At 41.2% G+C, this 18,881-nt stretch overlaps 1 protein-coding gene across 3 annotated transcripts in view; it reads right to left on the bottom strand.

Annotated features, from left to right (window-relative positions):
- Grb14 (growth factor receptor bound protein 14) overlaps positions 1–18,881 on the bottom strand; it is a 117,146-nt gene that overhangs the window by 40,597 nt on the left and 57,668 nt on the right. For all 3 annotated transcript variants that reach the window (XM_021185074.3, XM_021185092.3, XM_021185083.3), the window contains one exon: positions 1,033–1,189. In XM_021185074.3, the coding sequence (XP_021040733.1) occupies positions 1,033–1,189 (157 nt within the window). The remainder of the gene's footprint in view (positions 1–1,032; positions 1,190–18,881) is intronic.

The raw sequence follows: 18,881 nt of genomic DNA, 5'->3' as shown, positions 1-18,881 counted from the left end.
GGACCCAGAGGGTCTGCGGCATTGCAGGTATGATTAAGTCAGAAATCTGAAATGATGGCCCTGCTGTAGGTGATATAGGAAACCCTAAACATTGCTGGGCCAAAAGCAGGAGACTCAACATAGACAGATGAGAACTAGGGTATCTGAGCAAGAACGATAATCAGAGTGATGGACCTTCAAGCCTAGGAATACTGGAAGCCTAGGAGAAGCTGGAAAGAAGCCGAGAGTGGAAAGGTGAGTGTGCTATCCCAGAGCCTCCAAGGGAAGAACATAAACCCTGATTTCACCCAAAAGTAGTGCTTTCATATGTCGGGAAGTGTGAAACCGTAAACAGCATTGTTTAAGCAACCAACTTTGTCATGGCAACCATATGAAACTAACACAAAACTGGATGAATGAAATAGCTCATCACAACTTACTCCTTCCTTTCTCATCTACTTAAAGACACAAAAGCATTCCTTCCCGCCTTAGTATCCACAAGAAGAAGAAAGAAGAAAATAAAATTGTTGCCAAACCCTATTCCCACTCTAGAGGCCAATAAATTGTTAATATTTAATTAAAAAAAGAATTGCATCCCATTAAATATTTGAAAAAGATTACTATTTTTAAGTCTTGGATGTAAAAATGCTATTTATTTCTCAAAGGAAAAAATTAGAGCATATATTCCCAACCAACTCACAAGAAGATGAAACAAAATCTTTTTCTACTGACTTCTTGAAAGCCTTTCTTGTTTTTATGAGATTTGCCTATGCAACTTAACTCCATGATATGGTTCCATGGATGTATCTCCGTCATGATTTAAGATAGTCTTTTATTAGTACCATCATGATTTAAATAGAGATGACAATTTCACAGCATTTCTACCTTTGTTTCTATTTTGTGCCTTCTTTGTCCACAAACTAATGGCCCTAAAATAGGATTGGACTCCTCAGCATAATCTGTCTGCTTTTCTGCAGGGGAAGAAAGTCTTTTCCATGAGGGAGGTTGTGTAGCCATTAGGAAAACCACTAGATAGAGATCCTGTGTCCTTACCTAAACCTGTGTGAGACAGGTGCTCAAAAAGGGTCCAGCTGTTGTCGTCCACATAGTGGTTCTTCAGGATCAACAGCTGGCAAACATCGCGGGCTGTGATGTCACTGGGCACCTCTAATGCTCTGCTGGTTTCATCCTCACTGTAAACTTTAATCACCTGTGTTTGTGAGAAACAAGAGAACAAGCTAAGATATTTGCACTTATTGTCTTGGTTACCCTTTTTATGACAAAACAACTGTCAAAAGCAACTTAAAGAATGATGGGTTTCTTTTTGGTCCATAATCCCAAGAGATTTGTACTACCCTGGTGGAATGTCATAGCAACAGGAGCTGGAAGTAGCTAGACCCACTGTACCCACGTTCGGGAAACAGAGAAACAGAGGGAAAGAGGGAGGGAAGGAGGGAGAGAGGGAGGGAGGGAGGGAGGGAGATCTTAGTACCTCAATTCAGAGCTCCCACAGCCTTTAGAATAGTGCCACCCACTTTCACATGGATCTTACCACACCTTAACACAACTTTAACAATTCTTCCAACATATAAAGACTTTTGTTCCCAAAGTAATTCTAAACATCCTTAAAAAAAAAAAAAAACAAACAAACAAAAAAAAAAACAGCCTTTCAAATGCTGAGATTACAGACAAAGTTACTACACTCAACCCAGGATTCCTCTCCTTTTAAAGGATTAATAATATTTCATTATGAGCATGTGTGTGTGTGTGTGTGTGTGTGTGTGTGTGTGTGTGTGTGTGTGTACATTAACACCACAGCTTCTTTTTGACTTCTGTTCCCATCAGGAGGACACAGGCAGTTTCCATATCATTGGCTCATTCCAGTGTGAATGAAACTACAAATCTCTATACGAGACAGTGATTTCAGTTCCTTTGAGTATCTGTCCACTGGGTCATGTGGCAGCTCTGTGTTTAATTTCCTTAGAAACAGTGCCATTTTTCATAATGCTTATTAATATGCCCTTCTTCCCGCATCAGAATAGAGGCCTTTCTCACTTTGTCTATATCAGGTCCAGAGTGACAGCTTCTGGTTTCTGGGAGACAGCACCTAACAGAGTTTTTGATTTCTATACACATCTATCAGATGGTCATGTGTCTTTAGAGACTTTGTGCAGTTCATTTCTTACTCTGATTCCTTTCTTCTATTGAGTTGCAGAAAATAAATAGTAGTCAGGTGGCGGCGGCACACTACTTTATTCCCAGCACTCAGGAGACAGAGGCAGGTTGATCTTTGAGTTCAAAGCCAGCATGGTCTACAGAGTGGGTTTTAGGATATCCAGGGTTACACAGAGAAACCCTGTTTTGAAAAAAAGAAAAACAGTGATGAAAGAAAAAAGAAAGAGAGAGGGGGAGACGAGGGGGAGGAGAGAAGAGAAAGAAAGGCCATATCAGGTATATGGCTTTCAAATATTTTCTATTTTATAGGTAGAGTTTTTATTAGCTACTACATTCAAATGTCCTTCTTATAAGTCATCAAATGTGTTGACTGGGCATAAATTCCCTGTACAATTCCTTGTGCATTTCATTTTCTTACATGCTGACTGACTGCTGTGCATCCACACTTTCCTTGGGTACCAAAGTCTCTTTATTCAACAACTACTATCCTTTCTGTATCATCTAAACTAAGTTCTGTTCAATCACTACTCTTTCCTTTCTTTACCTTTCTGGTCTATTAAAGCTATGAGCCTCTTATCAATGTTCTACATTTTCCTTTCCATATTTAGATTTTGTTAATAATCCAAGAGATTTGGGTTATTCTACATTAAAATATGACCATGAGACCCGGAATACAGTCAGGCTATCTGGAAAGATATTCCTAATTCAGGTACGGAGGCTCAGGCAAGGGCTAACTAGGTATTTGCATGGCCTTCATCCCTTTTCTCTCTTCCCATTGGTGGGGCCATGGAATTGAGTTTTAGTCAGCAGAACACAAGCCTGTGGAACAGTGAGTCTCTTGATCTGTCCCATAAAATTCTACCACATGCCCTGATTGTCTGTCACCACCCTCCCTCGGAATGAAAACAACTACACAGGCTTTGAGGAGAGGAAGGCCATGGGCAGAAGGAGTCCTTGTCCCTAAATGGCCTCAAGGACAATACCCCACTAGGAGTATCCATGTGAACAAGAAGCAAAGGCCCACTCTGTGAACACTCTGTGAATCAGAAGTGAGATATTAGAACACACAATGTCCAACTTCAGTAACATAATATTCCCCAAGCTGTGCTCTGTATTAGAATTCCCAGGATCAACTATTATCTGTATTAAGTTAATAAGATAAGCATGTACATGAAAATGGAGCAATAGCATAGATGGGGAAACATACCAAGAGAAAAGCAGAGAATGCCGTACAGAAAATTTCCTATCATAGGAATATTAGCAACCACACATGGCAGTAATCCAAACAAATGCAGTAGAGAACAATATGCCAGTTCTGTCCTATCGTTTTTTTTTTTAAGTACACTTTATTATATCACAATGAGGTAAGCTCTCTCTCCCAGTAGAAAAGTGACATAAGAAGAAAAAGTATTCTGTGTATTAATGGGTGAATATTTATTGAAAGGATTAAAAGGTTCATTCCTTTGACCCAACAATATCATGTCAAAGCAAAAATTGTCAATTTTTTTTTTGCTAACATTAGAAAATGGCTTTTAGAAATTGATGTGGCCAACAAAGCATTATTCATAATTCTAATGGCATGTGTTTGACAATAAAACTATAATATCTCCACAGAATAAACTGCTTTGTGGGACTTAAAACATTATCTGAAAAATTGTATAAGAATATTTACAGCCAGGCATAGTAGCCCATGGCTGTAATCCCAGGACTAAAGTGGTATAGACAAAATGATCCAGAATGCAAGGCCAGCTTTAGATACAAAGTATGTTTGAGGCCGGTCTGAGCTAAGAGAGACAGAGAGACAGAAAGAGAAAGACAGAGACAGAGGGACAGAAACAGAGAGACAAAGAGACAGATGGAGATATAGATGGAGAGACAGAGACCGAGCAAGTCAGAGACAGAGAAAGACAGGCAGGCAGGCAGGCAGGTAGACAGCAGACAGAGAGCAATTAAAATATTTGTAGGACACAATGCAAGCTTCCTTCACCTTGGATCCGGAACTTTTACCCTCTTCTTGGGGCTATGTCACTTCTTTTTGAAGCACTCTCTCACCCATCCCCAGCTATCTTTTCAATATGACAACTCCCCCTCTCCAGCTCAGTGATGTTGGGCTAGAGTCCTGGCACTGGCTTTAATGGAACCCTAGGACCTTGCAAGCCAGGCATTTTGAAATCAACAATGATAAAAGTAGTTATTCAGAGGCCAGTGTTTGTAAGAACTCATTCAACAATCATTGTGTGGGATCTCTTTTCTTCAGAGCTATGGACGAGGAGAAGCAGACCAGAGCTGGTAGTGATCACAAAGACACCAGCCTTGGGTAGATGCAACCCATATGAAGGAAGCACATGGCAGTATGCCGAATACGTGTGCCCAACACAACTCATATGTTGTAACTCTAATCTCAGGCTGATGGGATGATCTGTGCTATGGACTTGGGGGAGGGAGTGATCAGACAAGGGTTGTGGCTCTCCAGGATGCAATTAAGGTTTGATGGACTGGGTCACTATGATCCTAGGAAAAGCATAACATGTCCCTGAAAGCCATCTTTCCGGTCACATGTAAAGCTCCACCTGGAACTTGCATCTGTGTTCTACCCACAAAACAACAACCAAAAAAAAAAAAAAAAACCACTGTATTTTTGAAAATCCTTAGTTATGTTCCACCTGAATTTCAAGGAACTCCTTTTCAGTAGAATATTTTGGATGTTCAAATGTTCAAGGTTTTGTGGTGTGTCTTTCCCACCTGTTCTAGCAAGCATCCTCCCTGTCTGGGAAATATTTCTATTTATTCACTATTTACACTTGTACTCCAGCAACCTAGCTTAAGTCATCTTGGCTTAATCAAACCCTGCTGAGCAGATCCATCCACTGCAAAGCCTGTGAGCATTCTGCACACTAAATATTCAACTTATTTTCCTGGCATTCAATTTGAAACTGTTTTCCACCGTGCTAAATATAATTACTCAAAAATATCTCTGTTCAGGAAAGGTGCATGTCCAAACCCAGACACTATTGCATACTCCAGCAAGATTTTGCTGAAGGGACCCTGGTATAGCTGTCTCGTATGAGGCTGTGCCAGTGCCTGGCAAATACAGAAGTGGATGCTCACGGTCATCTATAAGATGGAATACAGGGCCCCCAATGGAGAAGCTAGAGAAAGCACCCAAGGAGCTGAAGGGGTCTGCAACCTGATAGGTGGAACAACAATATGAACTAACCAGTACCCCCCAGAGCTCGTGTCTCTAGCTGCATATGTATCAGAAGATGGCCTAGTCGGCCATCATTGGAAAGAGAGGCCCATTGGTCTTGCAAACTTTATATGCCTCAGTACAAGGGAACGCCAGGGCCAAGAAGTGAGAGTGGGTGGGTAGGGGAGCGGGGTGGGGGGAGGGTATAGGGAACTTTCGGGATAGCATTTGAAATGTATATAAAGAAAATATCTAATAATAAAAAATGAATAAATAAATAAAAGGAAAGGAAAGGTGCATGTACAGACAACTTTCCACTAGGGAAAGAAATTCCAAGTACGAACTGATTCAATATGGCAGTCTCGAGATACAAAGCCACTGGTGTCTGAAAGCACACGCTCAAAGCCAGTCAGGATTGTCGCTGAACTTTCCTTCTTATCATCTAGTTTTTAGCAGCTCCCCATATAGTGATTTTTGTGGCATCTCACTGGGCCATGTTATCTAAATAGGCTGTTGTTCATAAGGGCATGCCTCTTACATGTGGATCTGGAGGAGGCCAGGGCTGGCTCTCTAAGGATGCTTCCGTTGCTCCCCATGTGGCCGTGCTTACAGCGGACTGGATCAAACTCTAGAGGGTGTTCCTGCCCACATCCAGTACCGTATAACCCCTGGCTGAGCATCAGTGAACCTGATTCGGTGGAGCAAAAACCCAGGAAGGGTGACTGAAGGATGGGCGAGCAGGAAAGGCCCCCTCAACCTCCTGACTACCCCATGTGTTTTCTTACAGCAAACTCTCATCACCTGTGTCAGAGAAGCCTGCTTCTCATTTTCCAACCCCATGTTTTATTTCAAAGAAACTAAGAAAATGTAAAAGTTAGAGACACTCGGGAGCTATGCTAGATTGTAAATGGGAGGAAAGTACAGAGAGGGCAAAGCACTAAGAAGAGAAATTTTTAACCACTCATGCCATTGCTCCGTGCAACCTGCATTGTTACAGATTTTCAAGATTGGAACATGTAAGTTAAGAGCCTCATTATTTTATTACATGTTACCAATTATAATCTATCACTAGCACATAAGTGCCAGAAAATTAAATTTAGAAGCAATGTCAACAGAAATTTTCCTGGAACAAGGCTTTAAAGCCAGTTGAAATTCATGGAATAAGTGTTATTGATTTTAATAAAGAAAAAATACTTTGGTTTTTAACTCCATTTCAAAGGCAGATTTTGTAAAAACAAAAAAAATTAATGCTGGTGTTTTTCAAATATATACTTTTGTGTATATGTATTTCTGTGCATATATGTATATGTGTGGTATGTGTGGACACATGTATATATAGGTGGTATGTATGTGTATATACATGTGTACGTGTAAGGTGTGTGTATGTAAAGTGTGTGTTGTGTGAGCTATGTGTAGTATGTGTTTGTGTGTGTATGTGTGTGTACATATACAGGGTGTATATTGGTATATGTGTATGTGTGTCTGTGTTTGCAGAGTGTGTGTGTGTGTGTGTGTGTGTGTGTGTGAGAGAGAGAGAGAGAGAGAGAGAGAGAGAGAGAGAGAGAGAGAGAGAGAGGAGATTTCACCTAGGTTAGCTTTCCTCGACAGCACATCCCAGAGGTCTCTGGAACCCACTTGTTTATAGAAACTTTTTTATGTCACTAGTGCAGAAAGGCTGTTGAGAACACTGTTCTATGTCTACTTATCTCCTTTAAATTCATGACGACAGAAACAATAAAGTAAGCTTCAACTCTCAAGTGGCATTAGGTCTCTTGCAGAAAGCATTAGTACACCTTCCTAGCTAAGAAAAAGAAATCAGTTCCTCACAGAAGACATGGGGCTGATGGGTGCACACCTCAAGCTTGGACTGTTAAGGATCGTGGGAAAACAAACAGCATGCTGTTCTTTAGAACATAATATTAGTATCCTGTTTCCGCTGCAGTCTGAAAGATAAAAAGGGCTGGGCATTTGTATGATCATGCAACTTAATAAAGGGATATAATACATTTCTAGTTAAGTCCCCTGAATTCCCAGCTTGCTTTATAGTGTGAAGGAAATAGGATGAGAAGACTAATATCATTTGCAATTGTACACCAAATGAAATTCTGCTTGGATCCAAATAGGAACAGACTTTGCTTCCCAATGGAAAAGACAGTTGAGTAACAAGAGACACACAGCTCTGCTGGGATATGTTTACAGCATCTCCCTAGCATAAACAGACTGCCCCCAAAGGATGCTACGGTATATACAATGGCTATGATGAGAAACCCTTCCATGTGGATGGATGATTGACAGACTGAGCAAACTGAGCCATCTCTGCCTTAGGAGCAGTTTACAACTTCAAATCTGTTTTAACAGCACCCACTTGAAGCGTGAAAATCACTGGTCACGGTAGTGTAGTCCTCACAGCCTCGCATGTCAGTGAGTGTATCCATTTACGGGGATATACCAGAATGTCTTTAGACTTCTGATCCAGCAACACCAGTTCTCCCATACAAAGTGAGCAGCAGAAAGAGATTTCAAAATCCACCTATTTTTTTTTCTTTTTAAATAAAAGACACAACAATAGAGAGGAAAGAAGAAAAAAAAAAAGGTTGACTTCGGAAAAACATTTGAGGGCCTTACAACCTCTAGACTTAGAGACAAAATACTTCAAATATAAGCTGAAGGTTGTGTCTAAAAGAACCAAAATAAAGAGAGAAAGAGAGAGGTTGAGAGTGAGGGCAATACACACTGCCTTGCTCTCAGAACACTCTGGATTTCTGTGAAATCACCTGGAATTTGATTCGCAGAGAAGTTTATTATATGGAGAGGCCCAGGAAGACAGAGCAGACACTAAGCAAGGTCTTCTCTCCCTCTCCCTCTCCCTCCCTCTCCCTCTCCCTCTCCCTCTTCCTCTCCCCACCATAGCTGACCACAGCAATGGGATGCCAAGAGGATCCCCAGTTCCTTCCAAGCTGGATGCACTCAAGAGCATTGGGGATGCATCAGGAGTGTCCAATGAGTATTTGCCAAGGGCTTTCCAAACTGCCATCCTGATGGGAAACTGATAAATGCTCCACAGTCTTGCCCTCACTGTCCTCAGCTTCTTCAGAAAATAAGAGAACACAGCTTGTCACAGTGGGGAAGTGTATGAGATCAATCATTAAAACAAAAAACAAATAGAGTGGAGAGAGAGAGAGAAAGAAAAAAAAAGGGCAAACAGAGGAATGATGACTGGAGCATGACTGGACTGCATTGCTCCTGGGCTAGAGTGTCTAGGAAAAAAAATCTGAGCTCAATTAATATTAACTAGTACTGCATTTAAAATAATGTGATAAACATATTTTAAGTGGATCTTCCTGCAATTTTAATTATAAAAGTGTTTAAGTTTCGTTCTTTAATCCTATGTATCCATTATTTCTATCACTAACATATAATTACTAGAAGATTAAAGTTAAGAAAGAAAGTCCACAGAAGAGTTCCCTGAAATAGGACCCAAAGTGGAGCTCATTTTGTTTCTATAACTCTTCCAAAGTTATGAGCAACTAAAGAAAGATTATAAAACATTTTCTGATGCTTCAAGATTTCTTGCTGTTTTTTTTTTCTTTAAACAGAGAGCAAATGTACTTAAATCATATGAATATTTTTATAGCAAGGTCAGAGCAGCCTTGGATCTTCACATTCTTCTAAATAAGGAATGCTGTGGCCAGAGATAAGAGGAGACAGTGTAGGGATTTTGAATTAAACAAGCCTGTGTGTTTGCTTAAGGGGATGGAAATAATGCGTTCATTAGTTCTTATTCCATATCTCTGCTTTTCAAACAATGAATCTCCAAAACAACTCTGCTCCAGCAGCCCTCAGTAACTCCAGCGAAACTGCGGCTGCCTGTGCCCTTCCTGAACTTTTTCTAGGTGTGAAATACTGAGAGCAAAGGAGGACATAGCTTAGAGACACCACATAACAAAGTCTTACTAAATTTGAAAGAAATATTCAACAATCCTTATGCCTGAGCAGAAACTATGCATTTTTAATTAGTTACAGTCGTTCAAAACATGCAAATGTCACTAATATTGACTCTCGGGAACGGACATAACAAAGACCATTCCTTATCCCTAGTCTGCTTTTCAGCTTCATTCCACACAACCTGCTCCTTCCTCCCTGATCTCACCACTCCTACCCCCACCCCCACCCACCCTCAGTTTCTTACAAGTGCCTAGCTCCTTCCAGAACACAGCATGCTTTGACATAGTGCACTTACTACTGGTACTATCTGAACTGTCTCCCTGAAACCTACTTTTCTTCCCTAAAGTCTCAGATACACCATTATTTCTCGGAGGGAAATTTCAATGACTTTTCCAGTTTAAGGCCAGAATGTCTATTCCATGCGTGGTATACCTGTGCTGTCAAACCCACAAAGCCATTGCTACACAGAACACCACACAACATCAGCTGCTTCCTATCTTCTCTCCAGAAGCCCACAGAACACGGGGCTCACAATGGACAAATGAAATAGTTATTCTATGGTGAATAGACTCATTGTCTGTAACCCCAAGTGAGACATTACGGATTCCACAACAACACTATTGAGCCCTCAAGTTTGAAACCACACATGCAGACCAAAGAGAAAATAGTAGCAAGTTTTCATAGAAAGTCTCAGCTGAACAAAACCAAATCTGGGACTTAAAGTGGCCTGTTGTCATATTTGACATTGTGTAAAATGTTGAAACACAGAGGGAGGGGGAACCTGGGTAAAGCAAATAGTATGAGAAAAGGTATTGAGGAAGAAAAAAGCAAATAATAATAACAATGACGACAGCAACAACAACAATAAGACTGGGTTTGCTGTAGCAGAACTAGTGACACTTCACAGTTGCCAGCAGGCCAAGGAGAAGGGTTGTCTCACCCGGACATGCTGAGCACCGGGTTCCCTTCAGACCACTAAAATGGAGAACGAAATCTGCCACACCCCAATTACAAAGCACCTCTCAAAATTATCTGAGAATACAGTAATAAGGTTTAAAATAGAAGTTTTGCAAGGCTCTCCTCAATAGGGGCAAGAGAATTGACTGCTCAACAGCTGATGGTGACAGAACCATCATGGAAAGAGGAGCTAGCTACTAACAGCAGATCTGCCCCAGACCTTTTCTCACATTTGGAAGATTGGGGTTTTAAGTAGTCAGGTCCCTCAAGCTCCTACTAACCCAAGGTCTTCAGGTTCATCCCTAATGTTATTTATTTTTAAGACTACAGGATGGAGGGTTGCCACACCTTCTGTGTAGGAGCCTTGGCTTAGCAGTCGCTTGCTTGGTGCTCTGCTTCGGTTTGACAGTTATAAAGAGTGCCTGGGCTAATATCCCCTTATCACTGAGTGCATACCATGTATGTTCTTTTGTGACTGGGTTACCTCACTCAAGATGATATTTTCTAGTTCCATCCATTTGCCAAAGCTCCAAATACCCAAGATATAATTCACAGATCACATGAAGCTCAAGAAGAAAGAAGACCTTCGGTCCTTCTTAGAAGGGGAACAAAATACAGGAGCAAATGTGGAGATAAAGTGTAGAGCAGAGACTGAAGGAAAGGTCATCCAGAGACTGTCCCACCTGGGAACTCATCCCATATACAGTTACCAAACCCAGACGCTATTGTGGATGCCAAGAAGTGCATGCTGAAAGGAGCCTGATATGACTGTCTGCTGAGAGGCCTTGCCAGAGCCTTACAAATACAGAAGCAGATGCTCAGAGTCAACCATTGGACTGAGCGGTGGGTCCCCAGTAGAGGAGTTAGAGAAAGGACTGAAGGAGTTGAAGGGGTTTGCAACCCCATAGGAAAAACAACAATATCAACCAACCAGACCCCCCCCCAGAGCTCCCAGGGACTATGCCTTCAACCAAGGAGTATACACGGCTCCAGCTGCATATGTGAAGATGGCCTTGTCATGCATCAATGGGAGGAGAGGTCCTTGGTCCTATCAAGGCTTAATAGATTCTCCAGTGTAGGGGAATTGACGGTAGGAGTGGGTGGTGGGTGGAGGAACACCCTCATAGAAGCAGGGGGAGGGAGGATGGAATAGAGGGTTTCCAGGATGGGGGGAAACTGGGAAAGGGGATAACATTTGAAATGTAAATAAAGAAAATATCCAATTAAAAAAAGTGCCTGGTCAAAGCAAGCAAATCAAGACTCGAAAACCTGAGTAGCCAGGAGTCTAGTTCTGCATACTAGGTCCAGAATGCAATAGGAAAAGATTTAGGATGTTTCAAATAAGTTTGCATTCCTGGACAAAAGTAGCCCCTTGTAGTCTCACTAGTGGATATGTCCTAAAGTTGACCTGGAAAGAGATTCCACATTGTCACATATGCAAATCTGGCTCATATATAGACTTCCATCCAAAGTTATGCCCATATACATATGTGCACATGTGTATATGTGGACACACATAGATATAAGCTTCCATCCTAAGCTACCCCCACATACTTATGTGCACACGCACATATGTGCACAAGTGCACACACACACACATTTCTGTGCATTTGAATCCAATGTACATTATACAGAGTCAAGTCAAAAATCCCTTGCTAACTTCCCAATGACGTCATCCAAGACATGTCTCTGAATAATCAGTGTTTTAAGATACATGTAATCATGTAGGGTTAACTCCTCTTTGCATGATACAAACCTTCTCAGATGCTAACAAACACTTAACCACACTTAAGGCAGAAAACCACTGGTTAAGCTTAGGTTGGTCACAATGTTATCCTGATGTCTCCTTTCAGTTTTTAAGTAACCATTTATTCTCAGAATAACCACTATACATGTCTAAGTGAAAAAGTTCAAATCAGTTCACACAGTGAGAAAGAAGGACAAAAGGAGAGGGGAGGAGGGGAAAGAGTGTAGAGATGAGGAGACAGACAAGAAGGATGCAGACATGGCACATCCAGCTGCAACACACTGATGGAGACAAACAGCATCCACCCACGCATGCACTGTTAGGAACTATTTGTCTTCATTGATCATTACATTTTTCCCCATAATTTAATGTCTCAGAAACTCAAATGAATTTTACCATTAAAGGTCTGTTGGAGTTTAATGAGTTTAATGAGAGGGGTGTTGAATGACATTATTATGTGATATATAGTGCCAAACAGCCAATGGTATATGCAATGTACAGTCTCCCTGTGATGGTTATGTATTACTCTATAGACTTTAAGTCGCACCTCCAAAAAAATAACTTTCCAAATCCTAACATTCCCATACTGTGACAGTTCTAGAAGACAACCAATTTATATCCAGGCTGTAATTCTGTTTCTTTTAAACGTTCCCATGTATCAGTGTGAAACCCATAGCATGCATATTCCTATTTAAAACACACACACACACACACAATGTTGTCAGAATAATAAGATAATAAAAGTTAGCAGAATTCAGGCTGAACAATTGACAAAGGTCCTAATCTTAAAAGAAGAACGTCAAGGCTAGGGAAGAAGTGACTTGTTCAGACACCTGCTCCCTGGCAGAACCACGGAACTTGTATTGGCTCCACCTAGACACTGTCTGAACTACCCCCTCCCCACTGCTAGTCTAGTGTCCATGCCTCTTTAAGCTGCGACTGCTTCATGACACGTTCTTCTAAAAGATTAGCAAGCTACGCATCACACCAGAATATATAAATGAGATGTATGTCATAAAGCACCTAGCTTTTGAATGCCAAAGAGTTGCTTGCTTTTTCACTGTTTTCTGAATGTTACAAAGCATGCAGCTATAGAAACAGCCAGCAGAGGGAGTCTTTATTCTGAGTTGGTACTAATACAGACCCCAGATAGATTTCTCTGTCTAGGGCAATGGCTCAGCTTGCTGCCAAGGCTGCATCCTTAAATGAAACCTGTGGGGACATACAGTGGGTGCCAAAGAGAGGAAGAAGGAAACTGACTTCCACAAGTTATTCTCTCACCTCCTCAAAGATGTCCACACTACCCCGAACACACATCGATAGTAAATAAATAAATGTAAAACAAAAAAGCAAATATGTATATTGACAGAAACCAAAAGATTGTTAATTGCATGAAGTTCCTTCTTGATATATTTATAATCTTGTATGAAAGTAGATTTTTTAATTCCTGAACAGTTGGACGTTTAAGATTAGTTGCTTCTACATTAACATTGAGAAAATATCCTGTGAACATATATACAGGCATAAATATACATGCGTGTTAGAGAAAGAGAAAATATTTCTCAGATCCTGTGATTTAGAATACTGATATCAAAATTTCTCTTCAAAAATTAATTTGGCTGCTGGAGCTAATTTAACTTTAAAAACTCCTGTCGATATTTTCCAAAGTACAGAGACACAGGACAGATCATGGGGCTTTAATAACTTTCTGAAAATGTTATGATTGCCAACATAATATTTTAATGTCTTTTTTTGGAACTGTCTGAAGGCTGAAGATTTTTAATACTTTACCAGGGTGGAAATCTTTACATTTTCAGAGGGAAGTAGCATCTGAAATTACCAAAAGCCCTACTTCTTTCTTTGCCAACAAGAGATTATTATTTTTAAATTCTGGCTCAGGCGACTGGGGCACTGCCAAGAAAGCCAGCCCTTCAGACAGTCCCGAGCAGGAGTCTGAGACTGGCCATCACTCCAGCTATTTTTAATCAGCCTTGTGTGCCAGGCATGGACCAGGCATTGTGGTTTACAAAATAACGTGAGGCTCGGTGCCTGTTCCCATGGAGTTACAGCCCAGGTGTCTACAGTGCTGAGAATACTGGAATTTGATCTGGGTCAGACTGGTGGGGACCTTCAGGAGAACATCTTCTAAATCTTCAACTTCTCATACTTTAAAATGTATGAAGAGCTAACAGCACTCAGTGTTGTATGTTGCATAGTAATCGTATTGTGAATTTTAAAGGAAAATCATCTACGGTGAGTAGGTCCTAAGATATCCTTATAGCCCCAGTATATTCTCAGGTTAGCTTAGTCACTGACTTAGAAGTAAGGCTGAGGACACGGCAAGGAACGCCAAGTCAGCGGGTAAAAGTAGATTGGCAAAAGAGGTGAGAATTGTTCCACGTGAAGCATACAGGTAAGAGAAGAAAGTAACACAGCTGTTCTGTAGAGCAGGCCATGCAGTCTGTGCCCAGGCTGCACTGTGGAACGGGGCCACACACAGGATGTTCCATAAAGCAGGGTGCACAGTGTCTATCCAGAATGCTGTGCAGAGCAGGGATGTATAGTAAGTGTGCCCAGGCTGTTTTGAGGAGCTTGGCCATGTGGTATGTATTCCTCAGCTGGGGCATGCAGCACGTGAGCTCCCACTGTTCTATGACAGTTTTCTTTCTGAGAAGACAGACCTAGCCTACAACCCTGCACTCTGCCATTTATTAGCAGGAGCTTTGAGGATGGCCTTTCTCCAACCAATCTTCCTCACCCAAAATGGGTTTGACTAGCAGCCTCGTGAGGTTCTTACAAAGATGAAAAAGAGGCTGGACTCAGTGCTAAGCAGATCACAGCTCCTTTGATTTTTTTTTTTCTCCTTTGATTTCTACTGGTCTATGAGGATGGCAGAAAGTCTTCCATCTTGCCAAAAGCCACAAGTTAGAGCTGGATAAAAATAATGAAAAGTCCTGGGACTGTGGCTTTTCACCCTAAGGGATAAAACTCTAAGAAGGATAAAGAAAAACAACACTGTTGAGAAATACTAATAGTAGGTCAGTATCCTGTTGTCACAAAAGCCACACGTACACAAATAATACTAACTTCCATCTGAGTAGCCCTTGTTTGAAGTGCTTGAGTGGAAAGTGTATCAGATTTCCTCCCCACCCCCACCCCCACCCTCTCTCTGGAATATTGCATACACAATGAGCGATCCTAAAGAAAGAATCGCTCTGTAAACACGGAATTCATTTACGTTTCATTTATACACAGAGCCTGTGGGCAATTCTATTCAGTGTCTTTGGTACACATGATCTTTCCTCGTGACATCACTCGGCTTCACAGAAAATCTTTAAATTTAGGAGTATTTCATCTTTCGGTTTTAAATTTAAAATGCCCAGCTTGCATAGACTATGCCTCTGCTATCCGCGTCCTGATTAGAGATAACTCAGCGCCACTGTCATACAGGTAACCTGAAAAGATTGCCAAGAGCTTTGGCTTACAACTACACAGCCTGCCAGCCACTGACTAACAACCCTACGACACTGAATCATCTAACTGCATATTTTGTTGTACTTCAGTCTGTGCTCCCAGAAAAGACAGATGATAGCGATATATACATGAACGCAGCATAGCTGTCAATTGCTTGTTTGCTTGTTTGCTTGTTTGTTTGTTTGTTTAAGTCTCACGGCAGTCATAAACACAGTTACAAAAAATGGGCAGTATAAGACGAATTTGAAAAGTACACCATCCTTCTGGCCCTGGTGGCATGATATGAAGGATAATAAGTTTCTATTCAATGCATTTGCTACAACAAAAATTTTATGTAACAACTTTAGCCGGACATTTATATTCCTGATGATTATAAAGTTTTTTATTTAAAATTTTTTTCTCATTCAATTTAAATCACTTATGAAGCTAATAAAATGTGGTGTTTTAAAGCCAAGCACAGTGGCAAGTTGTCTGTACTCTGAGCTTTCAGGCGGCTGGAGGAGAGAATGCAGTGGTTTTAGCTTAGTCTGGGTTATGTATGGGGACTGTCTCTCTGAAAGCACACATACTATCCACACCAGAAGATTCAAAACCAGCCCAACAAATGAACACAAAGCACATGTCTTTTCTTGGGTCGGAGAAATAATTCACATTCTCTAGGCGTCTACTATCTGTTAATGCTTTTAACACAGACCTGGCAAATTTAGCATTCTGAAGAACATAGAGCAACTGTACAGACAGATACACCTAAGATTACTCCATAGGCTAAAGAGAGAGCTGAACTCAGGTGCCAGGCTCTCTACCTCTAAAACACACTCTGTCCACCAAGAATCTTCCTAAAACCTTATTTCTCAAGCAACAAAAAAACTGTGTAAATACAACCCAAACCGTGCTCTGAGTGACACCGTTCTGGGTTAAGGACACAGTTCATTTACCCTAATAAAAGTGACATGAGGAGGAAGAAAATCAAAGTTTAGCAGGAACGAGATTTAAAAAATAGGAATGATTACCCCCTCACTCTCCAAGCAAGGCTCCATCCCAAGCCACCACCTGGAGATGTACACGTTCCTACTTACTCAGAGAAGCATCCACATGCACGATTGGCCCGCCTACCATCCCCACACAAGTAGAGAATCCATTTCCTCTGAAGGATACGACCACACTTTGTACACGGTACAATAACAAGGCAATATTTTCTGAATGCCAACGAAGACAGATGCACTTGTAGTGGTGGTAGCTAGCTGACCCTCATGCTCGCTCTTCACATACATCTTTCTAAAGAATTCTGGTACCTTAATTGTTAGGAAATTGTTAGGAGTCCTATTAAGAAACTCCTTTCTTACATCAAGATCTTGTAGAGTGTTGCCTTTGTTTTCTTCTACAAGCTTCATTGTTTTGGGTTTCTTATCAAGGTTCTTCATCCATTTGAAGTTAGGTATTTTTTGTTTTGTTTTATTTTGTTTTGTTTTGTTTGTTTTGTTTTGTTTTTCTGATTGACAAATACTGATCTAATGTCATTCTTCTACATGTTGACACTCAGTTTTCCCAACGCTACTTGTCAAATATAAGATGACTATAGTTGTTCAAGCAGCAATCCCTTTCAGAGTCTGAACCACCAACCAAAGAACATACATGGCTGGACCTAGCTCCATCACTCCTACACATATGTAGCAGATGTGCAGGTTGGTCTCCATGTGCATCCTGAACAGCTATCCCAATGACTGTTGCCTCTCCAATGGATATGTTCTTCTTGCTGGGCTGCCTTGTCTGGCCTCACTGGAAGAGGAATCACCTACCCTGGCAGAGACTTGAAATGCCAGGGTGGCAGGACACCCAGGAGGGCTCTCACCTGCTCAGAGGAGAAGAGGAGGGGGAATGGGGGAAGGATTGTGGGTAGGAGGAAGTGACATGGAGGGGGAGAAGTGAGTGGGATATAAAATGAAAAAGTTTTAGAAAATGACTACAGTTATATATCCTCATGTTTGGGTCAGAATAGAATATTCTGTTCTATTCATCTTCATGTCTGTTTCTGTGCCCATGCCTTTCTGGCTTTGTTACAACAGATCTGGAACACATCATGAAATATAAAACGGTCATCCCTCCAGCATAGTTCTTTTTGCTCAGGATTGCATTGGAGTCTTTCTTTGTTACATTTGTCTTTTAGGATGTTTTTTGCATTTCTGTGAAGAATGTTGTATTTTGGTAGCATTGCACTGAATCTGTGAATTACAGTCCCAACTGATCAGGAACATCATTACAAAAGAAGGATCAGAAAGACTGTAAGAGCCAAAGGACCAGGATACCTGATGTGATAGAATAGTGGGTTATGCCAAAACAGCATGCTAGGCCAAAGCAGTTCCACATGGAAGAGGTTTTATTGAAAGGGAGAGACAAAGAAGTGGCACAGAGAGAAGAGGGGGAGAGAGGAGAAAGAAGAAAGAGAGAGTGAGGAAGAGCCGTCCTCCTCTATTTATATGGAAAATGACATAACACAAGTAAGGGTGGGAGGTAAGCCAAATGGATACTGGGAATATGGTGGTCGTTGTCTTGGCAACAGGTCTGCAGGTCACAGGTCGCAAGTCGCTGTTGCCTCATAGGTTTGGAATGTCCTGATGATAACAATACCTGCTATGAGACAGTGACAGCTATATATAAAAAGGAAATTGTATCCACAAAATCTCAACAGTATGATCTCCTAAATAAGACCTAAATAATCTGACCATCAGTAAACAAAACAGATGGAGGAGGGAGGACCTCACAGGTACTCACCCATCTCTAGATGAAGAGTGATAGAAAATTAATGACTTCTGAAAGAAAAAGGTAGAAGACCCCTAAACAGTTGTCCAGTACCAAGTGGTCAGTCCTATACATATAAACAGCACTAAATGGCTCAACAAGTTGTATGTATATATTTATTCATGTGTGTGTATGTATGTGTGTATGACAATAATAATTAAAGAAAGAGTCCATGAAGTTGAGATGGAATGCAGGTGGTGGGATATACCAGGGGGGGAAGAGAGGGAGGGAAAATGATATAAATACAGTCTCCATCTATTAAATTATTAAATTGAATTTAGAAAGAATCCTGATGCTACTGAGAAGAGAAGCGCAGTGTGTTAGGCTCCAGGAGTTTGCTTTGAGTTCAGTTACCCTCAGGGTCCAGGCACAGCCAGTAAGCATAGCTTCTATTTGTTTCTAAGTCTCACATTAACAAGAGCACTGGCCCGCTAGCCTGCCTGCTTGCCTGCCTGCCGTGTGCATCCATCCTCAGAGCCAAGACTGTGAACAGGATGCCTGGGGATTCACATTTATCACTCCATAAAAGGGAAGCAGACCCACACCAGGGAGCATATAATAAGCAAGGGAGAATTTGGTTGCCTGAGGACATTGCAGCACCGCAGGATGAGCTGTGGACTG

Source organism: Mus caroli, unplaced genomic scaffold, assembly GCF_978045245.1.
Source record: "Mus caroli unplaced genomic scaffold, Mus_caroli_1 scaffold_2, whole genome shotgun sequence".
Classification (NCBI taxonomy): domain Eukaryota; kingdom Metazoa; phylum Chordata; class Mammalia; order Rodentia; family Muridae; genus Mus; species Mus caroli.
The sequence above is the reverse complement of the archived record's forward strand: the minus strand, read 5'-3'. Positions and strand labels throughout refer to the sequence as shown.